Below are 27,911 nucleotides of genomic sequence, written 5' to 3'. Positions count from 1 at the left end.
TCCATTACGCCCTGATAGGGACTATCAAGGGTAGGCACTGTAAAATCCATTGTCTGTGAAAAAGAAATTTCAGATCATTCTGAAAAAGTGTCTCCTAGGGGAGACAAAGCCTGGAATTTTCTTTGTAAATCATTTTGTACTGTCTAATCTTTTCTAATATTTCATTATTTATAACATGTATAAAAGTGAATTTAAAAAGAATATTAGGGGACAGATTTTATACACCCATTGCATTTTTTCCTTGAAAAGTAAAAAATAAATATTACTCATTTGGTAGATCACCATAAACCATGCATGAATTCACTGGGGCCATATGATGTTGGAGTGATTCTGAATCTTCAGGCATAAAATATATAGACATATCTGTGTTTTCATGCACATACATGTCATCATGTGCATACATATTTTACCATATTTCTCAACAGTATTTCTCATTAATCTAGTCTTGGTTCTTGAATAGATACAAAAGAGAGCACAATGACTAGGTGTAAAGAATAAACTCACTAAACACTTATTCCACACATTTACTGTTCAATAGAAAATTTCTCAAACCGATTATCACATAATTTGAAGGATGTGAGACTCAAAATAGGATCCATCAGAGTTTGATTTTAATGAGGCTAGTTTAGAATGCAAACTACACTTAGAATTCCTTCTGCTTCAGTTTTTCAAGTATGAGTTCCTTTAAAGGTAATATGGAACTGAATTCTAGCCTGGGTTCTGACTTCATAGATCATGGGGAATTCAGCTTTTAGTTGTACCTTTCCTCTATTTGATGCCACACCTATTACCTCCAAGTAGAAGTTAGTTTTGTTTAAGTATCAATACCTTCTTGTTATTGTATGAGTTGGGATATCCCTTGAGCACTTTCATCATTGCTAATGCAGGATGGAGTAGACATTTCCAAATGACCCACTTATACTGATCTAAGAAACTAGTAGGAGTGTTGACTGATTTAACCTTCAGGCAGTCTAGATTATCTCCAAGGCAACTGAAAAATTAATCAAATGCTCTGTGTGTTGTGTAATAAGACTTCTAGTGATTGTTCAAAATTACCTTGTCTTGAACTTGTTTTCATCTTTTGACTATGATCGAGGAATTCATTATCCACAACATATTTTGGTGTTGGGGGTTTAAGATATTATCTACATATACAATAATGTTTCCACTCATGTTCTTTTAAGGATGATTTATTCCAAATTCACTCATTATAATACTTTTGTGGAGTTACATGCAAGTTACATTTGTGTATATGTTTTCTAAATTTGTTTTACAAGCTTACTAGGTTTTATTTTAATGTTGTTTGACTATCAATGCCTACCATCCATTTAGTAAGAGTACCGACAGAAGGTACAGCACATTGTAGGACATTCTATGTTGTTGAATAATCCAAAATGATACTAAAACTGAAAACACCCTTAAAATGGAAATGGAGTCTTACAGATATTGAAGCTCATGATTTGGTTTTGTTGATACATAATGTATTAATCAACTGTCATGGATAAAAGAAAGTGTGACAAAGAATATCTGGGAGCATAAATAATTTCTGTGATTTTTGATAAATGTCTTTCCTTTCTCTCTCTCTCTCTCTCTCTCTCTCTCTCTCTCTCTCTCTCTCTCTCTCTCTCTGTCTCTCTCTCTCTCTCTCTCTCTCTCTCTCTCTCTCTCTCTCTTATTCAATTGAAAGAGACTAGACTTTGCCTGTTCTATATTTCAATATAAGCTCCTATCTAGAAATGTTTGATGTTTCTTTTCAAAGTACATTTATTATTTTTCTACTATTTTAAATCTATCTATCTATCTATTTATTTATTTATTCCCCTTCTGTTTGTTTCTTAGGCAGTAAATGTGTCCTTTATACCATGTATGAAAAATCAGCTATTTAAACTTCTTGATTTCATTGAGCACATGAAGAATGCTAATATTGATCTCTACAGATGTGAGGGATGAGAAAAGGTGAGATAAGTGCTTCACCCATCTGAAATGAAATACATGTATTCAGTAAATGTGGCTGCCTTTCTCCAGGGATGAGTGAGAAGGTTCTTTCCACGCAGAGGCCAAAGTTTATACCATCTCATTCTTAGGTTTATGGTACATCCTGGTCTATTATCTCACATTTCAGAAAGCCATGGTTGCAGGAGACATAAGTATACATATAATTATAAGGATATTAAGTTATACATCAAATAATTTGCAGTTCATATGTAATATAAGAAGTATAAATTCTATGAACTGGGAAGACTTTCAAATGAATATTTGATTGCATGGATGATAATTTGTTTTACCATCAAACATTTTATCCTTTCTAAGCTTGATGCTTCTTATTTATGAGCACAATGAAGTTTTTATGGAGAAAAATAAATAAAACTTTATTTTTTTGTGTTTTTTAATCTTTTAAGGAATTGCCAATTTGTGTAAAATATTGTTCTATGGACATTTTATTTATGATTATCAATTACTAATGGTATCTTTTGTATGCTTTTTAACATAAAATTTAAACATTCTTAATTCCTAATCCTAGTGATTCTTACAAGGTTATAGTGATATAGTTACATATGAGGTGAGGAAAAATGGTCTTCCACAGATTTTCTACAATTGTAAAGTTAGTAGTGTAGTTGTTTTCAGCTTGTCTCCATCAGAATATTTCCTAATATCTCTTAGGTTCTGAGAATTGTGTTAAAAGACAATATGATTAGTAGTATAGCCAAAATTTAACAATATGGATTCTTCTTAATCATTTATTCTTTTTACTGTCATTTTAATATTGTTTGAAAAATAAAACTGAAATTCACATTCATTCAGAGCTCATTCACCAAACAATTAAAACATAGGTTATTTTATGTTTTCTTCATAATATTTATGTTATACCAAAATTTTCTTCTTACCAGTTTATAGTACTAATTCTCAATTCATCTCAAACCAGTGTTTAATATTTCCAAGCAATTTCTCTCATAAACTATCTTTAATTTGTTCTATTACTTTGTCAGAAAAAGTTCTTAAAATGCTCCCATTTCAATACTTACATTTCAGTTTATACATATGAATTAGTTACATTTGGAATTGGCACCATAATTTTAAACATTTTAGTAACACGAGAGATGATGTTATAGCATTGGTTTATAAGTAGCAATAATTGGTGTTATTTGTTCTTAAGACAGGCTGTAATAACTATTAGTTCAAGTGTACTGCCATATTTAAGGCCTCCTTCACACTATTTAGCTGTTGCAACTGGCTGGAGCAAGAGTGATGGTAAAGATCTTGACCTTGTAGCACTGGTTGGATTAAAGGACTCAAGTGCAAAATAGAAGTGGTGGCTGGGTTTAAATGAGGACCAAACAATGCGGGGATAAATGCTGCAGAAGGCAGGGGCTGAAATGCCACATGTGATGGGTGGAAGGGTGCAGCAGCGACCAAATGTAGAGGATGACCCAGAAAAGTAGGGTGTCCAGGGATAATGGTTGGGGCTATGGCTGAAAACGAAATAGGCGTAAGATGTGGCTGGGATAGAGGATGGAGATGTGCTACAGGGAGGGCGCTGCTGTGGGAACTTATGGAAGCAGACACAGCAAAATGCTGTAGAAACGTGTGGTGGATGGTGGTGATGGATGTGTGCTGGTGGACTGGAACTGTCTGCACAGCTGAGGCAGGAGAGAAGGCAGTGGGCCCTGCAGCAGGCAACACTCGGAGGTGCTTCGACAGGAGCTGCTTCTGCATGTGCTGCTGGGCTTGTAGCTGGAGAAGCTTGTACTTATCTATTTCATCAGGAGAAAATGTTATGGGCTGTTGAATTAAAGGGGGTGACGGAGATTTATGACACGCTTCTAATTCATCTTCCGTTTTGTCATGCTTCTGCATAGCTCTGTCATAGTAAGAGTTTATATTCCCCTCTACGTGATTTACAGACATGCTTACATCCCCTAAGTCTAGATTTATCTGGTCTTCTTTGGTCTCTGTTAAATCAGTTACACCAGAATATCTATTAGATGGAAAAGCACCAAGGAAATCATTTGGTACTGGGTCACAACTTTGAAGAAAAGGTTGGACTTCACTAATTGAAGATTTAGCTTTCTCTTTTGTTGTCTGGTTGTTTTTTCTGCTTAAAGACTGAGCGTCCATCACTGAACCATTTATGCCTTTTGAAAGATAGTTATCATATTCAGTGTCTGTCAAAAGAGTCAAATTATTTTGTTGTGAGTTTTGGACTCTGTCATTGTCAGAAGTTTTATGAACCTTGTTACCTTTATCATTTTTTCTTTTGCCTATGTGTTTTCTCTTCTTTGAAAAAGACAATGCTGTCCTGCTACAATGTGGCGGTCCAGGTTGTGCTGTGCATGGAATTTGTGAATGAGTCTGCAATTCTTTTAAACAACTGTTTGAGGAGATCTCAAACTTTGTTGATTGTTCTTGACACTTCTTGGCTTTTACTCTTTCCAAAAGACCCTTTGCAGTCGGGGATGGCCCTTCTCCATATGGAGTGTTTGACTGTGTGGTTCCTGCAGGGCTACCTGTAGAACTCTTTAGAAGGTAGTTAGCAGTGCTGGAGTTACAGTGTCTGCACTTAACTTTTCCCACATCACCAATGTGAAGGCTTGCTAAAGATTTTTGGCTTCTCTTGTTTTTATTTAAGCAGTAAGCTCTCTGTCTCAAATAAGACCCCAATTTGCTCTGCTGAGGTTCCTGGCTATTAAAGCTTTTTCCAGTATTGCCATCAGTTGAAACCCGAGAGCCAGAATCACAATGGAAAATTCTTGGGGCTTTGAGCTCCACAAATTGTTGATTTTTACCCAGTTTATACCTTTCTCTGCAGTGACAGTCTCTGTGTTTTGATCGTTTTTTACTTTTAAATGATTCTGATAGTTTACCATTCCTGTCTCTCTGTGTTTCTGACTGAGTACTGTTACTACTTAGAGGCACATCAGACACGTAGAGGCAATTGTGCTTTTTGTGTTTCCACATGTGCCTTTCAAGTGAGTCACATTCTCTTCTACAGACGCAGAGCCAATGATTTCTGCTACTCCCCTTGGACCTATTACTTATACACATGTTTCTCCAGCTGGACATGTTTCTAGAAGATTCATCCACAGATCTGGGATGGTCCCTCGGAGGTGACACTGAAGAATATCTCTCATAACTTGATTTCCCACTTGTAGAAGCTCTTCTGGCCATTCCTATGTTACAGCTATTTAAGCTTACACCTGCATCCTTCCCATATTCACTGTGATCCCCTGATGTATAAGGACTAAAATTCCAGGTACGTTGGCTTTCTTCTTCAAAATCTGACTGTGGGCTACAGGGATTTAGCTTATGGATTTTAGTCCTTGAGATATGAGGAGAGAAAGACAGACCTTCCAAGGCATTATCGTTAACTGTCCTTTTACAACTTTGCCAGTGGATGTTTGAGGGTTCCATCAAATCAATATCATCAGCATGAATGTTTCCTAAACCATCTTTTAGAGACAGATTAAGGTAAGCAGGCACTTCAGGACTTTTCATTTCCAAGTCTCTTAGACTAGCATGTTCACTTACACTAGAGTCAGAATCATTATAGTCCAGATTGTACTTTCTCTGGAACTTTTCCCAATCTGGGTTAGCTACAATCATCTTTGGTTTCCAAGACTGATTATCTTGGGTCAATTTTTCTTTTTCTTTAATTAAATATGAGACTTGGTTCTCTGGTATTGTCTTCATTTCTAAAGCCTCCTTCTCCAACTCCCTTTGTACATTCTCTGAGTTACACTCATCTTTTGTGTTGCGAGACAGTTTGAAATCAAAATATAAAGGATTACAGCCATACGATATACAAGGTTCTGTTCTGGTAAAGAAGAGAAGTTCTGTAGGCCACTGTAGAGTGGTGTGACCATCCTTGCTCTGTACCTGGAGGAAAGGCAATGTTTTGGACTTCAGATCTTCTCTGCAAAGTCTTTGCACATTTTTGCTAACCCTTTCTGCTTCCTCTGAAGACTTTGCTCTGGACTCCATTCTGGAATTAGGCATTAGATGTGCTTGAGCCTTCTCTTCACTTGGTCCTGAAGGCGAAAACTCATCCAGACATTCACACCACCTACTATCACTGTGCTTGTAAATGTTTAGTGGACAGGAGGATTCATTCACTTGGCATGGGTGATTACTAAAGTTTTCTGAAGTATCCTTCAGTGCATTCCTAGTTTCTTTCCCTCTGCTGGAAAGAGTACAGTCTCTCTCTGAAACATGGAAGTGAGACTTAGAGAAAGCCATGCGGATGCCTGCTGAATCTTTCAGTCTTCCATTAATAGATTCATGTTTGTTTTGTGAAATTTTAGAGTTCACTGAGAAGGTGTTCTTTAAAGCACCCTCCAGATGGCTTGATGAAAGGACACCTTCTTCCTTAGTAAGGTCTGCATCATCCTTTGCAAACCTGCAACAATTGCAGTTCTCCACTCTTCGTTTGACTTTACAGGTGGGCGACTTGTTACAATCATGTGCATCATCTGTGTTCTCACTGAAAACTGAGGCAGAGGATTCTAATTTTAGATAGGCTTTTTTTGAAAATGAAAATGAAACTCCTGCCCTGTGGTTTGCATTGCTGAGATCTGAAGATGTTTGTGTTATCATATTCCCAAACAAGTGCCGCCTATCTGTTTGTAGCTGTTGCCGGTTTGGCATGGATGACCTTTGCTTATCCATGGTACTTCTGGGCACATTCTTTCCCTTGAGAAGGGCACTCTTCATGCAGGATACCTTTCTGCCATTCTTAACTGGGAAAATTCCCTGCTGGAGCTGCTTTTCCATGGCTATCCTCGGGGTTTTGTATGCTGGTCCATTTCCAGAAACGCTGTAAATAGGGTAAATATTTAAATGAGTAGGACATTAGCATTGGAATCAAATCTATATGCAAACAACATAGTATTTCTACAGTGAGGTGTTTTAATATTCATTGGTGAACATTATTTTCTACAAAATGACTATTTTATCATGCATGTATAAGTCAGTATAACTGCTATAGAGTGGCTATTTCTGAAACACTCTGTTTAATTCTGTTATTTAGAAATTTAAAAAGCAGTAACAAATTATCATATGGTGAAGCTGCAAAGCAAAATAAAATAGATAATTTGCATCCCAATACATTCCTTAGAACCTACGATTCTTTGAAATTCAGATTTAACATGTTTCATAGTCTTACAACTAGCATATTCATGTTAGGTAAGAAATTGAAATTTGCAAAGTAGTTTTAATTTGACTTTTTAGCACCTTTAATGTTCAACATTCACTCCTTCAAAAGTCTTTTCAGTTTACTTCTGTTGAAACAAAGTAGGTAGTCATTATTCTTGTCAACAGCTAATGAACACAATGTAAGAAGCAAAAGAGAACTGTATTCCCAGGGACTTTACAATAATGTCTCTTGCTTCTCACTTTTAAAACAACCTTATGCCAACTGTGCATGCTTTGTCTTTTGAGGGTTTTTCAAGATTGTTGATTTGGCTGAGGATCATTAAGGAGTCAAGCAGAAAGCAGAAAATAAACAAACATAGACAGAAATTTTTAGATTAAAATTACTCTTCTCACACCTTATCTTTTCACACGCTTCCTTATAGAGTGATGCTGATGCTGATGCTGACTCTGGAAAGAGAATGCTACATAACTTTTGCAAGTGCTTATTTGAAATGCCATTCCATTGTTATCTTTTCCATGTGCCTGGAGGCACAGTTAACTTTTGTTTTCTACTTTGTATTTCCTTATTACTTATCTTTTGTTTCTTGGCTATAAATATTAAAACCTTTATCTTTAAAACATATTCCTTAAATTCTGAAGTACTAACTGTATTCTAAATACCTATCCTTACAGCCACACTAAAGTGTAGTTTTCTTTTTTTTTATATGTTTTTTATTTATTAAGATCATAAGTGACTATACGGTACTATCTCAACCTGACATCTACAACAAGACTCCTACAGGGGGAAAATCAGAGTTGGGTATAGAGCTGGAGAGTCAGGGCAAAGCAGGGATATCAAGGAACCCACTGTAGGATAGTCTTCTAGACACTATGGAAAAACTGTAGCCGTGGAATCTTAGCAATCTTCATGCATAAATTAGAGCAGTATAATGATTCCAGTTGGCATGCCAACACGAATGGAGAAACATTCACAAGACCCCACATCTAGATGAAGAGATACAGGTAAGCAAGGGCTTCTGAAAGGAGGAGAATCAGTTATCTGAAAGGAAAACTCCCCTAACGTGTTATCCAACTCCAAGTCATTAGCTCTATAACACAAGTACATAGGAATAAGACTTAATGAACTGAATATATGTATCAGTTCTCTACAATTTGTAGTCTTTGTTGTAGTTAATGGGTAATTTTTGGTATTCAAATTTTGTTTTGCTGACAGTGTTTCTTTTTAACAGTGATCTGTTATTTTCTCTGCCCTTACAAATTTTAAATTACAAATGATAATATTAGCCACTGTTTATTACACAATTATCTGAAACTATCTGTTCTCAGGAATGAAGGGGTAAGGTTAACAATGATAGTGTATACCATTGTTGTGGAGAAATTAAATTTAGGGCCTGGAGCAATGGCTCAGTGGTTAAGAGCACAAACTGCACTTCTGGAGATCCTGAGTTCAATTCCCAGCAACCACATGATGATTCATAACCATCTTTAATGGGATATGATGCCCTCTTCTGGAGTGTCTGAAGAGAGCAATTGTGTACTCATCTACATTAAATAAATAAATAAATAAATAAATAAATAAATAAATAAATCTTTTAAAAAGTGTTTTTTTTAAAGAAATTAAATTTAGAAATTTTAGAAAACTAACTTGCCCTTAATTGTTTTATGATGAGAACAATTTCTGCTTTCCCCTCTCATAACAATTTTCTTCTTCTAATAATTTCACCATGCTTTGCAAAAAGGGCACCTTAGTCATATCTATTATCAGTCATCGGAGAAGAATTTAAACATAATGTGTTGGTTACTGAATGCTGTTTCAACTCAAAGAAAACAACCAAATACATGTATTGAAGAATTACTGGATCTTGGACATAGAGGGATCAGGAATGACCACAATGAAACTGAATTTTGTCTTGGTGACAAGGAAATACATTTTTACATGTGTGTCACTTTTTGGATTAAATAGCATCTATGCAACTAAGAAATAAATTTTCTTCTTCTTAAGAATCAATCAGTTTCCTATTATTGGTATTATACTCAATAGAAAGTTCTGAAATTTTAATGGGAGAACATTAGCACTTTTTCTTCCAAATTGCAAAAAACATGAATATTTTAGAATTTCTAAATTATATTTCATTAAATTTTAAAATAAATAGTTATTTGGAAGATGTAAATATATGTGTATGGGGTGGGCATTCTATGATGCACCTTGGGATATCAAATATATATGCATGTACTATAAAAGTGTTGCTGTGATAAAGCTCATTGACACATTCAACACAACACCTAATTTCCTGTGTGTGTTTACATCTGTGTTAAAAATACCTTAAAATCCTCCATCTTAGCAAATTTCAGATACAGAACTTAATAATTATTACTATGTATAGTCTCTAAGCTCTATATTAGATCCGATAAACTTATATATGAATGTGTGTTGACCTCCCATGATCCCTTTCTTCTAGTCTTGAGCAGAAAATACTCACCCTTCTCTAATTTTTTATGGTTACACACTTGATTTTTAATTCTTTTATTTGGAACTACCTTTAGTTTCTATCATTTGGAAATAGTTATATTAATTTGTAATACCTAGAAATACAATGACTAAAGAGTTAACCATTTAATTTGTGCTATTGCTTTGTTCATCCCTCAACTATCCCTAAATCTTGAAGGAAAGTAAAATGATAAATTACAAATTGAATCCTATGGGGTAAGGCATTTCTTTCAAATACAAACAAAAAGGCATACTGATTGGAATGATTTTGATGTGTTGTATTCTGGTTCTGATATGTGCAACTTCTGTTTTCATAATCAATATTAACATTTCTCAAATGTTATAAAAAAACACCCATAAAAATATGTCATACTTAAATAAGTACATCCCAATTCAATAAATGCTTTTATTGGAGACCCTGTATGAGCAAAGCTATCCCGAAGATCAAAGCTGGATGTCCAATATGAAACTCCTCTCAAGTGGTCTTCCAATATTTGTTAATCACTTTGATTCAGATATTCTCAGCAACACAAATTGACCTTTCCTATGTAGAAGAAGAATATTATTTGGCTCATTCTAAGCAGACAGTGTCAGTTTCTATAGCAATAACTGTAAGATGCTGGAAGTCAGATGTTAATAAATAGGACAAGATATATGACAGATGAAAATACAAAATACTCTGAAGGTCTACATATCAAGATCAGATTTGCCAGATTCTTTTGAAAATATAAGGGTAATGGACAAAACAAAAGTTGTCTAGGAAAAGAGGTATCACACTTTTAACAGTCATTTTGATTTTAATTTTTATGCATCAATCCTGTTGCAACAAAGAAAATATTTTATAACTCTAAGTGACTTCTATTAAGTGAGGCTGTTTAAACAAATAGAGCAGTTGGCGAGCAACAGTAAGGAAGAATTAACCTTTATGATCTGAAATTCTGTATTTAGAGGACTGAACATTTTTCTGTGGGGCATTTTATGGCATATAGAGTGGTTATATTTGAGTTTGTTTGGTACATATGGCTTATGGATAGATACACTGACTTAATAGGGCAGACATTTTAATCTAAAAGACATTACTTGGCAACCCCAGAAACTTAGAAACTTATAAATAGGAGCATCATCATTACCATCCATTCCATTGTCCTCTGAGGAAGTCATGCCCCACTGCCACCATCACAACAAATCCTCTGATGCTTTCTGATTACTCCATTGTGGGGAACAAGGAATTTGGCTGTGCAATTACTTTCATAGTAAAGACAAGAAAAATAATGCTTATGAGGGTAACTCAGATTTGCAGATGAACAAGGCAATTCTAATCTGGCCTATGAAGACCTTTATCTAGAATGTCTTTCTTCCCTGTTTATTATTATTTGATGTACTTAATCTTGTAACCAATCATGGAGGAACTGAAATGTGATCTCCATGGTTTCTTGTATGCTACCTTAATGCACACAGGAATTTGTATTCAAAGATTTGTTTTGGTAGGTCTGATTTGTTATTACTATTAATCTATTACTGTGCTTGAATGACATGAGTCCCTTGTTGGATAGACTGATTAGTACCCCATATACTTCTCTGATTGTGTGGATCCTCCCAGCATAAGTCTCTTTATATTAACTTCATTTATACATGCTTGTATAATACCTTTAATTCTCCTTTATGCTACATTTAAAATATTTAATATGGCTTATATATCTGATATTAATTAACATATTATAAACACATGTGTAAATATTATAAAAGGATCACTATTTCATTAATAAGTAACCTAAATTCAAATATTTTTCTAATCATTGATTTTGAAGTCTATTATTTTATGGCATAACTAAACCATTTGCTTTTGTTATTGTGTTGAGTTCCATTTAAGCAACAGGCATTGAAATTCTGTCAGAGCTACAAATTCTACAATTCACTAGGTTGCTGTCAACCATATTAATTAGCTATGTTACTATTATGCATTATGATTCATATTAACACAATTCACAATCTATAATGTTAATTGCATTCCAGGTAACAACTTTGAATCATTCAGTGGCTACAAGCTTTTTGTAAACTGTAATTTTTCTGTTACAAGTATGTATTAATGTAATGCATGTTGTGGTATAATTATCAATTAAAATGACATTGTGCAGTCAGTTTAACCACATTAATTATATTTTGTTTGTCTCCCAGACAATGATCGTGTCATTTATTCTAGAGTTAAGTGTGTACAAAGGGATAATATACGGGACATGTATTATCCATACCAAAGGTGCATTGTTATTTACAGTTTTAAAGCTATCATTGTGGATGGCTGAGATAGAACAGTGTTTAAAAGACATAACTGCAATTTCATATACTAATACATAGAAGTTGGAACTGCACACACAATATTTGCTCAAGGTCAAGCCAGTCAAATTCCCAGTATAGATTGGGGAACTGATCATGATTTGTCCCTCCTATCTGGGGAGGTATTGGCAACTGATGGCTGCTGGGATCAGAAGAGTCAGTTTTCCTCAGGGATGTGTGTCCTATGCAGATATCCATCCTTATTTCAGTAGATGGGAAGATGGTTCCACTCATGCATTTACAGTCAGCACTAAATAGTAAGTAGTTAATTACAGACATGTACATATGGAGGGAACATAAGAAGTTGGTAAGGAAAAGTGGCAGGAAACAGAGGAATTGGAGGGGAAGGAAGGGAGGTTGGAATTACAATGTAAATACTGCAATATAAAAAGATGCATGTATGAATATTAAATATTTAAAAGCTATCTTTATAAAACAAATTGCTGAGTAATTATGTCAGAACAAATTAAGCTAGAACAGATGCCAGTTTATTAGAACAGTTTCCTGGATCACTTCATTAAGCAGGATAATAAGTTAACAGCATTGGGAAGAAAAGAAATGAAATGATAAAGTTATTAATTTATGAACCATTAACAACTAAAACTTTTCCTTCAAGCATATTTGTTGATTAGTGTTAATTTTATATTATTGCAGAGAACAAAGTAGATTTATTATTGAAATTTCCCAGGAGACGGGAGATGCATTCTGGACCATCCAAGCCCCTCTGTATCTTACCATTCAGACTGTTGCCGCAGCTCAGCCAGCTGATGGAGTCGCTTAAGTGCTTTTTCTTGTTTCTTCTCATCTTTCCATGATTTGGAAGCTACATTTCGGGCAAATTCTCGATGCTTTAATTCTTTCAATCTCTGTATAAAAGAAAAAAAGGGAAGAGTACAATAAATAAATAAAACCTGCTTTTCTGTCTACAAGAGTCTTAAACGTTGTCCTGAAATCAAAGGTGTCTTTTGGGACATGGAGAGGAAAGTGTTTCTACCACTGTTTTTCTCTACTCCATGATAAATTTAGCAGTTAATGTAGTTGTCCATTAAGTTGATCTTCAAAGCCGGTCGAAGTCAACCTCAGCATGCTGCAAAACTTGCACTCAGTCCTTGGTTGATGCATTCTAGACACACAGCTGAATCATCTATGTATGTGTCTAAGAAATAAAAAAAAATGGAATTCATGTGCCATCTGCAAAGAGAAGGAAGGCCAAAGCTTTTGCTTTCCTAAGCCCACCTGCACTAGTCTCTCTCCATAAAGAAGATGCTGATCAAATAAAATGAGGCAAATGAATTTCAGTCAATAAATTACTTCTATTAGCAACTACTAGTTCTAAAAGAGATTTTTTAAATCCCTTTTTTTAGTTGGAGATACACACCAAATTAAGAGCATGATGCAAAAAAAAATGAATGATACAGAATTTAAATATAGTGTGGTGGCTTGGTGTTTCTTCACTTAAATTAACCTGATTCTCTTTTAATGACTTTCCTATAAAACAATTGGTTTGCAGCCAGATTGGGTGCGTCTCATTATATGCTTATATCTATGCTATAGAAACTGACACAGAGCACACCTTCCAATATTGAATGAGCTGAAAATCAGACATTAGCAAATGAGCACTTTGAAGCTTGGGGCTTAATGATGAGTTGAGAGTGTACTTGAAGGTTAGCCACTTCTGACCCACATAAGATGTTAAACATTCTAAATATATCTCCATTTTTTTCATTTTTCATATTAAGTATAAAGATCCTCCTGAGGCAAGGCAAAAACTTCAAGCTATCCTTATTCTGGCAGCAGAATATTTCCTATACATAAAGGAAAGCCCAAAGTCTTTTATGATCATTAGTTTTATTCTAGAAAAAATGTATTTATGTGAGACAGTGTCCAGGTACCTATATCTAAATTAAATATCTGGAGGAGGTAGACCAGGCTTTCTGAAGGAGAGTAGTTTGAATATAGAAAAACAAAAGGGGAACAGAACTGGTGACAGGAACAGAGAATACTGAAGATTCCATCTTCATTCAATTTTTGTAAATACTTTGGATGTTTCTAAAAATAAAAGCTCCAAGAATTAAAAGTATATATATATATATATATTTCATACTACCAACACATAAAACTTGTATGATTGAGGACGTTGATTGATTTATTGATCCTTCTTCTCTTGTGATTGCAATAGTATTTGAAAATTTGGAGTATACTTGTTTCCTCCAGTAGTTACAAAATTGGGAAAATTGTATTTTGTAAATGAGAAATAATTATATTTCCAGTCAGTCTTATTTACTCTTACGTAAGTTATATACTCTTATGGAGCCAACTCTTCACTATAATCCTAAATTATAAAGCATACGGAGTCTGACGAAGTATAAGTATCAGGAATGAGGAACGTATAAACTTCACAATCCAACTTGTAAGGGTCAGGGATCATTACACAGAGGGACAGAAAGTGTTATAAGAGCACACCCTAAACATGCTTAAGTTAGACAAAATGCAGCCATGGAGGTATGAGGTAGACATGAAGTTCCTGCTCTAAACAGAGCTATTAAAAACACTGCTGGTGGGTTGCAAATTGGTACAAGCACTCTGGAAATCAGTCTGGCAGTTCATCTGAAAACTGGGCACCTCACTTCCAGAAGATCCTGCTATACCACTCCTGGGCATATACCCAGAAGATTCCCCAGCATGTAATAAGGATACATTTCCCATTATCTTCATAGCAGCCCTATTTATAATTGCCAGAAGCTGGAAAGAACCCAGATATCCTTCAACAGAAGAGTGGATGCAAAAAATGTGGTATATAAACACAATGGAGTACTATACAGCCATTAGAAACAATGAATTCATGAAATTCTTAGGCAAATGGATGGAGCTAGACAACATCATACTAAGTGAGGTAACCCAGACTCAAATGGTGAATCATGGTATGCACTCACTAATAAGTGGTTATTAACCTAGAAAACTGGAATACCCAAAACATAATCCACACATCAAATGAGGTACAAGAAGAAAGGAGGAGTGGCCCCTTGTTCTGGAAAGACTCAGTGTAGCAGTATAAAGCAAAACCAGAACAGGGAAGTGGGAAGGGGTTGGGTGGGAAAACAGGGGGAGGGAAGAGGGCTGATGGGACTTTTGGGGAGTGGGGGCCTAGAAAAGGGGAAATCATTTGAAATGTAAATAAAAAATATCTCGAATAAAAAAATAAAAAAGAAAAAGTAAAAAATTGATAGTTACTGGAGAGGGAGAATGAGTTTACTTTAAAAGTGATTTCTAACAGGTAAACTGTGTTCTTATGGAAGGTCCCAACACCAAAAATATTGGTAAATTATAAATTGCACTGGGTCACCTTTATTTTAATTGAAGAGGAAATTAATTTGGATGGGTAGAAAGAAGATGGAGGTTAATATTGGTAAAAATACACTGTAGTATGTAACTGTCAAAGATTGATAGCAATGAATGGGCTTTACAGTTTCAAGGTAATATTAAGATAAAGATCTATATCAATGAAATTATCTTTTTGTAAATGTAAAATATGCACATATTCAGACATGCAAAATGTAAATAACTCATTACCAGCAGATATAAATAAGAAATGGTAATAGACAGCATGAAGTAAAGATAAAAATTATATGAGAAATATATATATATATATATATATATATATATCAAAAAACAAAATAAACTGTAGTGATGTATGATTTTCCTGTTATTTTTTTTACACTGCTAGATGTTTTGAGGTTTGCAGAAAATATATAAATAAAACAAATAGCAATGGCCTTAAACCTGGTTGGGGTGAGAGGGGTGAAATACCAATGTACTGGTAAAATGTTTCTTTGCTACAAAGCAATATATTACCAATCAAGAGAAGACTGGTAAGTTAAAGAAATGCAATATTAATTATAAAGCAATTAAATTAGTACATTGAAATCGTCTTTTTATGCAAAGCAAAAAGGAGATGGATCAAAAAGGAGATGGTTTCCTATTTTTGGACCAAAAAAGAGATAAAAGGAAATGATTACATTTATTTAATCAAAAGAAAGAAAGTAAAAAAAAAAAAAAAGTACTTAAGAGCAAAGGAAAAACAAATGAGACAATTGTAAAAGAAATTGCAAGACAGCAGGAATTCAAATGGATCAACAACAAATTAAGCAATCTAAGCAGCAAAATGAAAAGGAATAGGATATCAATTAAAAAGTGATCTCATATAAAAATAGAACAATATTCATTCATAAAGAGAATGACATTTCAGCCACATAAATGAGGATCTCTGTTCAATGGGATATAAGCCTGACAAACAATGGCAAAGTCTAGTCAATTTCAACTATATGTGGAATTAAAAATAGCTAGTGCCCTAGAAGTTGAGTATGGAATGGTGTTTACCACAGTCTGGGAAGTGTTTGTGTGGTAGTTTGAATAAAATTTACCCCATAAGTTCATATGTTTGAAGGCTTAGTCATCAGGGAGTGACTCTGCTTAGGATTAGCTGCTGTGACCCTGTGGTAGGTAGGATCTTATTGGTGGAAGAGTGTAACTGGAATACAGCTTTAAGGTTTCAGAAGTTCAAGCAAGGTCCTGTGTTTCTCTGTCTCTCTGTGGCTCTCTCTGTCTCTGTATCTCTGTCTGTCTCCGGCTCTTTCTCTCTCTTTCTCTGTGTCTTTCTCTGTCTCTTTCTCTTTTTCTTTCTGTCTCTCTCTGTGTCTCTGTCTCTCTCTGTGTCTCTGTCTCTCTATGTGTCTCTGTCTCTGTCTCTGTCTCTCTCTCTCTCTCTCTCTCTCTCTCTCTCTCTCTCTCTTTCTCTCTCTCCTGCTTATGAATTCAGCTGTAGAATTCTCAGCTATGTCTCCAGTATCATGTCTGCCAATAGACTGCCATTCTTCATGATGACAATAGAGTAAACCTCTGTAATTGTAAGCAAACCCCAGTCAAATCTGTCCTGTATAATAGCTGTCATGGTCTCAGTGTTTCTTCCTTGAAATAGAACAATAACTAAAAAAGCTGGGTGAAGTTTAGGAGGAAAGCTTCAACAATGGGTATAAGAAAAAGAAACATTAAAAATTCTCCTCTGCTGATTTGTACAATGACTATAGATAACATCAACAAACTGATTACTTCAAAATGTCGAAAAATGAACTTTGAAAAATTCACATAAGGAATGATCTTTAACATTATTTGAACATTGGTTTATACAAGAATTCACACTGCATAGATGCATATTAATATGGATGATTTTGTGTCTTATATAACAGGTTATAAATAAACTTTAAAGGAGCAAGACTCAACTGAAGATCTGCTATAACATTAAACTTTAAATATAAATATACAAGGTTTTTAAAAGGGCTCAGCAGGTTAAGGCATTTGCTACACACTGTAAAGATCTGAATCTGATCCCAATTGATTTTTTTCAATTGAAAGTGGCTTTTTTTTGCTGCTGGGTACACTGGCCAGTCATATCAGAAATCAAAGTTTTCCAGTTTTGTATTTAGAGTGTTCCTAGTTTCTATCATCTTGATATTTATTTAAGCCACATCATCAAAACTGTCAATAACCAATTCAATATAAGGAAAATTAAATTATATTCTGTTCTTTCACAGCAACCAACATAACAAATCATGGAAAAAAACTTACACATTCATGACAATAAAATGGGTTATAGTTTAATTTCTTTATAAAGAGTAGAAAGAACTTAATTACTATTCAAAGCAGGGTATGAAAGTTAACAAGTTTTTATCTTTTTATAGTCTGAATGATAAACAGAGAGGTCAGGTAATAGTAGAAAATACTTTGCTTTCTTATTCTTTAATGAGAAACACAGAAGACAAGAAACTAAACTAATCAACCTAATTATAATTTTCATCTGCCCCTATAGATATTCTTTATTTTAATTACAAATAAGAACAAAGATGTTAATATATTAAAAATATAAAGTTCACTAATAACAAGACTTTTCAACTCTCTGCTCTAATTCATATTTTGTCCCAAATCAATGGTTTATTTTTACTACACTAAGGTAAAGACCATACTGACAATAAAGTAGCTTTGATTAGTTTGATTCATACCAGTTCCCTGGCACTCCTCCTTTTGTAGACATGTAGTCTAATATAGTATGAAGTTAGTGTGATATGACATAACTATATACATTATACTATATACTATATACATTATATCATACTATATAATATAATGTAATAGGAACATAATCGAATGAAGTATGAAATTAGACCAACAGAGTAATTGGTAGCAGATCTGCATGCTGGCGAACTCATAGACTCTAAGAACTTCCTGTTCCCTTCAAGAAGGATTAAACCCATTATAAACCAAATCCCAATAAAACCACTAAAAATATTATTTCTCCAAGCAAGGCCAACTTTTCAATAAGAGTTTACTATTCATTTTTATGTTTAAAATTCATTGTCTTTCCTGTCTTGTGAGATGGAATCCACGAATAATCCATGCCTGACACTCTCCATAAGGTCAATAGCCCAAGGCTAAATAAGTCATAGGCTCTGTTGGAAAACTTACTTTTTTTCTAAATAAATATATCCATAAAATGAGACTCGATATATTGCTACATACTCACTGATCAGTGCATTGCTCATCTCTCCTTAGAGATGATTCCTCATGAAGTAGATGGTAATTCACAACTGGATAATGTACAGGCCTAAACATTTTAGCCATAAATGTGAAATCCCCGTCACAATACTCTACTGGAAGTTCATGGATCTATGTAGAAGATGGGGTGGAAAGATTGTAAGACCCAGAGGTGGTGGATCACATAAACAAAACTATTTTCCAAGTGCAACAGGGCAGATGCACATATAAACTCACAAGCTTCACAAAATCCCAACACAGAGGCAAATCACATCTATAGTTTCACATCTAACCGAGAAGCTATTTAAAATTGATAGCTTCTAGGAAACAAAAAATCAGAAAATATGTTTTCTTCAATGGAGTGACACTGGGTATGTCAGCCACACTCCAAGGGAGGCCCATTCTCTGGAGTAGTCAGTGAATAAACTGAATTCTATATTGCTTGTTGTTTTCTTTGCTTGATTCTTTGTTTTTGGAGAAAGGGAGAACATGAAGCTGGATGGGTAGAGAAAGGGAGAGACTCAGAGAGTAGCTGGAGAGAAAAAATATATATAAGATCAAAATAAGTATGAAATTCTCAAAGAATAAGCAAAAATTATTTTTTTGAAATATTAAAAACAAATGGCCATGAACTTCACACACACACACACACTTTATTTTTTACCTTTTTATTTTTATTAGATATATTATTGATTTACATTTAAAATGTTGTCCCTTTTCCTGGTTTCCCATCCAAAAATACCTTAACCCATCCTCCCTTCCCCCTGCTCACCAATCTACCTACTCCTGCTTCCCTGTCCTGGCATTTCCCTATATTGGGACATCCAGCCATCTCAGGACCAAAGGCCTCTTTTCTTTTTGATGTCCAACAATGCCATCCTCTGCTGCATATGCATCTGGAGCCATGGGTCCCTCCATGTGTACTCTTTGGTAATGGTTTAATTGGTGGAGCTCTGGGGGGTACTGGGTGGCTCATATTGTTGTTCTTTCTATGGTGCTACAAACGCCTTCAGCTCCTTGGGTCTTTTCTTTAGCTCCTCCATTGGGGACCCTGTCACATGCACATTGTTAATAAACCTTATACAGGAAAATATATTACGAAATGTATGACATGACATGACAGATCCACTGTCAAGGATTTCAGTGACATACACAGGGCTGATAACCACACAGGACATATTTTGGTTTGTATCTATAGGGGGATTATTAGGGGACAGCATAGGGGAGAGCAGCCGGGTCTAATGTGCTTCTCTCTACAAAAGTCATCTTCCATCTGCCACTATTCACATAGAGGTTATGTTTAGTCAGAAGACCTGAATGAGTCTGTCATAGCCTGTAATGATGGAGTTTCTTAAATGATTCAGTTGACAGTTCCTAATTAAAGATAGCCATTCATGTTCATTTTGGCAGGGAGGTTATACCAGTTCATGAATTCTAGTGACACATTATAAATAATCAAGGTGATACTGTGGCTACATAGTGATTTTTTTCTTTTTCCTTTTAAAGTGATTGCCCAACCTAATCTGGCCTGTATAAGAATCAACAGGTTAGAGAATATAGGCTAGTGCTTCAAAAACAAGAATACATTCTTTATTCCAATATTCAACATCCTTGTCCTTAACAGACAGCAGTCTTACAGACATACTTGGTAATTTTTCTGTTAATCTTTTGTTGTTGCTTCTTGCAAGTTCACGGAGCATAAGGGTATATGGTTGAATGCGTGTTTATATATATTTGTATTAAATCCATGTATGCAATATATGCACATTCATCATGGGTATAAAAGCCAGAGGTTGCCATGGGATGTCTTTAATAGTCACTTTTCATTTTATATGTTGAGTCAGGGACTAATACTTGAACCTGGAGCTTGTAAGTTTTGTTAGCCTGGCTAACCAATTTGTTCCCTTTCTCTCTCTCTTTTTTTTTAAATAGTTGGTTAACTGAGCTTTGTGTACAAATAATAAAGTTTATAGACTAAAATAAAATATATATGCGTGTAGTGGTACTCCTCTTCCTTTTTTTTAAAGTGGAGTGCTTAGAAGAATTTCTTTTTTGTTGATCCAAATCTACTGCTCCAGAGTTTGTAAACTAGGTATTAGTGTATGGACAACAGTCTCTCATTTGCTCTTTTTCCTGATGCTTCTTCTGGACACTATATGTCAGTACCATAGATGGGCTTTCTCAGAAACAAGGATGGATCAGTAGTTTCAAAAATGCTGGCTGAGCAAATCTTGATGACCTCAGTCTGATCCCTGGAACCTGAAAATTGTCCTTTAACTTTACAGGAATGCTCTGAAGCACACATGCACATGGTTAAACACAAATCAGTAATGTACATATAAAAAGTAATAAAGAAAAAAGTAAAAGAAGTAATGTCTCTCAGAACCATTTTTTCCAGTCCTGATGCTGATTGTAATTTTTTACTTGATTGAAAAAGAAAAGAAAGGTTCATAGAGGTTCTGTGTCAATTCGTTTTCAGACCCGTGTAGGGTTTGTTAACTATGACCTACACACAAAAGTAGAGAGACAAATTTTTCAAGACTTCCCATGTGTGAGGGATTTACAGTGTTCTCAAATATGAGTCTTTTTATGTCTCTGTGTTACAATGTTACTCATCCTCAGAAATGTATTCAGTGTTCTTTTTGATTGAAGATACATTCATGATAGAAAAGATGAATACTGTAATGCTCTCTTTATACTAACAAAATATTTCATATATAATAATAAATTTTGTACTGTAAGAGGAGCATCTACACTCCCTTTTTGTCTCTTATATATCATCAGCATGAGTTTAAACAGAACAGCTTTTATATATAAAGCTGTGAAACAAGGCACCTTAGAGAATTAGAATTTCCCCAGGAATTTCACGCTGGGAGAAGAAAAGCGCTAAAACCTGGTGCCAGACAGAGAGAAATAGCTCCCGTAGAGATTTCTCACAATTATAACAACTTGTCTGACCACTTTGCAGGATGAAGCCAAACCCAGATGAGGAGGGTCAAGCACATCTAGATCTGATTCATTAGCTATGCAGATCTACAAGTTTTAGTTAAACCTTAACCTCATGTCAAAAAGGACTAAGGATATGGGAGTCACTGGAACTGGATCTGTTTTTTTTCCCACCTATGCCAAGTGGGTATATTGAATAAAACTTCTCCGTTTAATTTCCAGTACCTTAACCACAAAAGAAAATAGTATACCCAGAGTCTAGAATTTTTTTCCTTATGAGTTGTTGCTTTGCTATCCCTGCTTTTCTATACTATCCAACCTTTCATCTAATTAATGTATCAGCAAACCCTTTATCTCATTACCATTTTGCTATAGTAGAAGCTCAGCGAACAATGAGGCAAGATTTTATGAGCACTAGACATGGAATAAAAACAGAAAAGGATGGAAATGTTGACTTGCCTCTGATTCTCATAAACAGGGTTAATGATACCGAGAGACCAGGAGTTAGACAGATTTTCCTAATGGGCAGAGAAGGAGAGCGGCATGGCTGGGTAATAAAGGTGATAAATCTCCAAGAAGCCAGCTTCTTCCTCAGCCTCCAGACTTGAGACCAAAGGCTGACCATCTTTGTCTTTCCCCAGTAGAACCCCTGCTGATGTACCAGCTCAAGGAAGTCAAGCCTCTTTCAGGTCATGTCATATCACAGTTGCTGACCACTTAATCATACTACCTCTCAAACCGATTAATCCTACTGTAGAGGAGGAAGACTCTCTAGATTGTTTAACATACCCAGCCTTCAACAAGAAACTGGATGATCAGCTTTCCTAGCCCTGCCTCTGCTTGGCAGAGGGTCTTTTCTCTGTTGTGCCTACTGTATGTGTGTGTTTCTTCACCCTCAATATATGCCTTTCTTCAACTGCCAATTATATCTGCAGTACTTGAGACTACTCTGAATCTACACACTGTGCTTTAGATATTCCCTGCCTTTTAATTGTTTTGATTGGAAAAGAAAATGAACTTATTTAACAAACCTTAGACTCTATCAATACAAAACTGTGTATTGTATAGGTATCTCATCTGGATCTTGGCATCACACTTTTGCTAAGTGGAAGTGACAGGATGCTGTAGAATCTGAGCCCCAAGTTTTCTGTCTTCTGTCTAAAGGCATTGCTTTCTTACTATGAGAAGTAAGAGTTGACCTCAGAAATTAACAGTGAAGTTTTGCCTCTGCAAGGCTTAAATTTCTCTCTTCCCACTCATCAACTACGGGGAAGGATTGACATTGTACTCCTTGATTGGAGTAGTAGAGCTACGGTCTAGACAGAGGTCTGCATGCAACTCTCATAGATCTCAAACTGCAAATTAGCCCAGAGGAGGTAAGATTCCTCACAACGGAAGTTTTGTCTCTCTCTCTCTTTTTTTTTTCTCATTAGCAGCAGCAGACTTTTTGTGTACATTTAGTTGTCTCAGACTTAATTATACAAAGTAGAGTCTATTATCTACCTATTCCTCAGAGGAACTGGCTTTTAGTTCTTCAGTACTTTTCCTCAAAACAGACCAAAAAATCTTATTCATAAAAGAATTCCTGCTATCAAATTGTTTCCACTCTCTTGAGTTATAGATAAGCCTTTTCCATGGTGTATGTATAATCCTGAGTAAAGGCAGAAGATGGTACCCTTCTGCTCTAATCAGTGTCTGAAAGTCAGAGTTTCTGCTCCTTCCATAGCGGTTAATAATCTCTGACTTTACTTTCTATTTTTTGGAAATGATTCTAAATTTTAGTGATATACACTCATAATTGAACAAAGATGGTTTTAATATTTACTCTTAAATAATTCCTAGGTTATAAATTATAAATAAAATGAAGACATTCTCCCAGAAATCTGTTTTATAAGTCAAGAAAATGTCATGTAAAGTACATTTTTTTTTTTTACCACTGATGATCAGGCTCTGGTTAACTTTCCAATTTATTAAAATTCTCTTATTTCAAAGACCATTAAGAGCTTCCTCAGTTCTGAATCACTGGACATAGGAGTTAGAAATTCAGCTTAGTTTTTTATTTAGAAGCATACTTCTGGTATTCAGATTGTTTGAGCAGGCAGCTGCTTAATTAGACTTTCATTTAGTATAGAAAATCTCCATAAAAGCTGAATTTTCTTTCTGAAACCAGTTATTTATTAACATGTACAATATACAATAAAAACAAGGCTAAAACAGCATTAGCTTTATTTATTCCCCTGCTATTTGTTAACATGTTGAAAATAAAGCCTTTCATAATTATTCTAGTTTTCTAGTTTGGTTGCTATGATGCAATACCCTAATTTGTGCATGGGGAGTGAACTGGGAGAGAAAACCTTAAAGGTCTTACAATTCCAATTCCAGACATAATTCCAGGGAAGTCGAAGTGGGAGCTCTCTTATAGCACATACATAGCAAGTGGAAAGAGAACCAACACAACATTGCTTGCTTTCAGAATGCTTTCTCTCCCCTTATACAGCTCAGGACAGCTTGCTCGGGGAAAGGTACTACACACATTCATGGAGGATCTTCCTATATCAATTAACAAGGAGGAGAATTCTTTATAGACATGTTCCCAAGCCAAGCTCAATCACACACACTCCTTAGGAGACATTGGGTTATGGCAAATGGTCACGTAAAACCATTGCTATAATTAAACTAGCTTCAGATTTCTAGACTAGGATAATGTTCATAAGTAAATGGGGAATTAAAATACATTGTACATTAGTTGATATTTTATAGAGAATATATAATGCTGTTTACAAACGTTGGGAACAATAATCACTTTCATATTGGTAATGACTTGGAGAGAACAAGTCAGAGAAGATAAAACCTGACTCTTTTTGCAGGAATGAAGGAGAAAGCAACATAAGCAACAAATAATATAGGGAACTAAAGATGACTCCAAACTCCTTGTGTACTAGGAACAGGAGACAGAGCACTGTAAAGTTAAGGAAAGCATTCCTAAATTAGGACTGTTGGTATCAGGACCCAGTGTCGGAGATCACCTCTGAACCCTGTGATATCACACATAGGTGACATGGAGCTGTACACATCTGTTTCCATGGCAACCACCATACATTCCCAGAATCCACTTGGCTCACCTCCCACCTTTACCTGCAATCGCTACATCCCATCCCAACCCATATAAAAGGCAGGCCCTTCTGACCTCCCCTCTCTCTCTCTCTTTCCCCTTTGTCTTTGTCATCACCTTTGCCCTCTTCCCCCAACAATGAACCCTCCCCTTCCCCCCCCCCCCCCCCGCATGGAACTGTACTGGCTTGGTGTGATCTGTCTGGACACAAGCTGTGATTCTAACAGAGGACCTTAGGTTTCTATATTGTCTTTGTCAAATGGAAGCTGAGTTCTCAGAAACTGCTTAACTATTGCTAAACTTAATTATGACATTTGACATGTGGTAATAGATCAGTATCTACTTGATGGAATTCTTGGCAATTATTATTCGACCTGGAAAATTTAAATCACTTAGCAAAGTATCGGATGAGTGAAGAACACTCAGTGAGTTTGAATTATTGAGGAATAATTATATGAGAAATAATGATATTTGCTGGAAATCTTGGAAGCATGAGAGTGAGAAATGCTTCATTAGTGAGGTGAGAGTTCTGCTAAGTCCATTGGATTCCAGTTTGTCGGAAGCCGTCTCCTGGAGTGACTTTCAAGCGGACTGCTTTGTAAGACGGACAGCTGAAAGACAGAAGAGCTCAACTGATTCGGTGTTTAGTTATCTTGCCACATTTTAGATTTGAGCCAAAACTTTAAGTTGATTTATTGTCAGTGTTATTTAAGAATGGGTCTTTCTCATCTTGAATAATTTATGTTAATTAAAAACTTTTATAACTTCTTCAAATCCAGAATCGTATTATTACTGAATAAGTATGAATTTTCGGTCAAAATATGATGACTTTACTTTGGTAAAACTTATTAATTTTGCCACTGAGTATTAATGTCTTCCAAACAAAGATATTTTCTTTCTTCTTTCAGGTTTAACAAAACGTACAGTTGGAAATTTCAACTGTTTTGCCATCAAGGGAAATCAGTGGAGAATGTTATGTAGCAAACCACTTCAAAGGCTGCATATCTGAGACCTATGGAGTTGAGCTTGGGCATTTGCCATGTTGATCTCACTGCTCATTTGCATTTCTTCATCTAAGTGGACTGAATTACAAAGAGAAAATAAAAAATAAATAATAATCAGCATGACAGAACAACATAATCTGCCTAACTTTGATTTTGTTTCACTGCCTTTGAATAAGATTTGATTAACTTTAATGAAATTGGTCAATCCATATCATATTTACAATGAAAAAAAAAAAGAAAGAAAGGAAAATGAAAGCCTGGATTCCTAGTGTTTTTTTGGGAGAAATACAGGGACTTGAAGTGGAAGAATTCTCCTGACACACATCTATGCCTTTGTCATTTTTGTTAAAAGGAATATAAAAGAGAAACTGCAAGCTGAGAGGTCTTCATAGGCCTGCAGGATTAATAGCTTCCCTGGTCTTTCCTGAACAAAGCAATACAATATAGACCTAGTGCAGAGGTCAAGATAAAGACAGGAAAGGTTTGTCTTCACATATCTCTTCAGCTTTAACCATATTTCATTATCTCTCAGCAGTAAGTGAAATAAGCCTTATAAAGATATACTTGATAAAATATATTCATGAATTCAGTCTTTAATTTTTCTTTTAGGGGTATTTTAGAAGCACAAACTAAGCAATGTTTGTTCCTACCTGCCAGTAACAATGTTCAGCAAATGCATAGAATTCAGCTATGAATAAATGAGTGAAGAAACAAATTGATCCACTCAGTCAGTCTTTATTCCTCTAGAATAGCAATTTTGCAATACTGCTGCTTACCAGGCTGAACATGTATGCACATCTGTCCACTCCAGGAGCAGAACATACATGACAACTGAATCTATCCATGTATGTCTACTTTCCCTACCTTAAATATAACAACTCCTTCCATCTCTGTAGTTTGCACCCATAGATCCAAGGGTAAATTACTGGACATTAATAATTTCCTTTAAAGCAAGATTAAAATTTAAGGGAAAATGTCAAAATTACAGACTTCATTTTAGAGACAGAGAGACAAACAAATGTATAGATTGTTAAATGACTTTATCTATGGCAAGTTAAGAGACCAAAACAGGAAAGGTCCAACATTTATAGAAGCCTATTTAATAATTGAGTTTTTGTAAGTTAAAAGTTGAAATCCATTGTGAAATAATGCTTATTGTTTGAAAGGGGGTTTTATGAATTTACTTAGGAAGATATATGTTGAGCTTTCCATGATGGTTTGAAACTGGAATGGGTTTAATTGACCCATCCCCATATATATGAATTAAAATTACTAAAAAGGGACTTCATTATTTCTCAAAAGGATTTTCCACATTAAAGTAAAGTTTTTCTTGACTCCCGCCTTTTTTCATGTCATTAATTTCTATGTTTTGGTAGCAATACAAGCACAGATAATGAAATTAGCTAAAGTATTTTTAAAACATCTGGCATATTATACCATCCTACCTACAGGGAAGGATGATTTCTTTTTCTTAAACCAGAATGGGTATGACTGGGCACCTTCCCATCATGTGCTTCACTTCAGAGGATGAGTTATGGCACAAGTTTATGAAGTATGCATGAGAAGAAACGATTCAGGACTGCATCATTTGTTTTAATCCTCTTCCTCACAAGGGTTAAATTAAATGCATTCCAATAGTACCTGGGAGATTCTTATTGCATGAATCTGAATAAGAATTACTGGACCCTAAATGTAGTTGGTGCTGTTCAGTCAGCTGTGTGCAGGGAACCAGAATAGAGAGATTCCTCTTCAGGCTTATTTCTGAATTCTTTAGCTGAGACCAATATCCACAAGAGATGTAGCCAGGCCTAGAGACACTGCTGTTCAATTAAGTGATAGTGTGGGGAAAGAGTCTAGATTGTAAAATAATATAATTTGTATAAGTGAGAAATTTCTTTGTCATCCAGGTTTGGAGTCATTTCCTTAGCTTAGTGACTGGAATATATTCAGGCAATGTTTGTGCTTCAGGCATGTCACACAATCCCCTTTAGGTACCCCAAATCTTCTGAGAGGCTCTCACCAGCAAGTGGAGTGAAGGCTCCTGAGTCCCATGGTTTCAGGATCATTACTCTGGGCTTCTGATCATCTATCTGCAACTCACCTGCGGTGCCTCACATGAACCTTCTTGGTTTTAACAAAGATTATTTATTATACAACAAAGTAAGCGAAATTATATGTCACAGTCACTTACTAGCTCATGTTTTTTTTTTTCAGACAAAAATATAACCAGTATTATACCAATAGGTCCACTGATCATATAAATGAGTGATTTCTTGTTCGACTGGTTCATGAGTTT

General features: G+C 35.3%; 1 protein-coding gene across 1 annotated transcript in view; it reads right to left on the bottom strand.

Moving 5' to 3' along the window:
* Positions 1 to 3,171: 3,171 nt before the first annotated feature.
* Znf804b (zinc finger protein 804B) overlaps positions 3,172 to 27,911 on the bottom strand; it is a 545,541-nt gene continuing 520,801 nt past the window's right edge. Inside the window, exons 3-4 of the mRNA XM_052172408.1 lie at positions 12,704 to 12,834; positions 3,172 to 6,811 (exon numbers count right to left, since the gene is read on the bottom strand). Of these exons, the coding sequence (XP_052028368.1) occupies positions 3,172 to 6,811; positions 12,704 to 12,834 (3,771 nt within the window). The remainder of the gene's footprint in view (positions 6,812 to 12,703; positions 12,835 to 27,911) is intronic.

The sequence above is a fragment of the Apodemus sylvaticus genome, chromosome 2 (assembly GCF_947179515.1).
Source record: "Apodemus sylvaticus chromosome 2, mApoSyl1.1, whole genome shotgun sequence".
Classification (NCBI taxonomy): domain Eukaryota; kingdom Metazoa; phylum Chordata; class Mammalia; order Rodentia; family Muridae; genus Apodemus; species Apodemus sylvaticus.
This window is presented reverse-complemented; position numbering and strand designations above follow the sequence as displayed.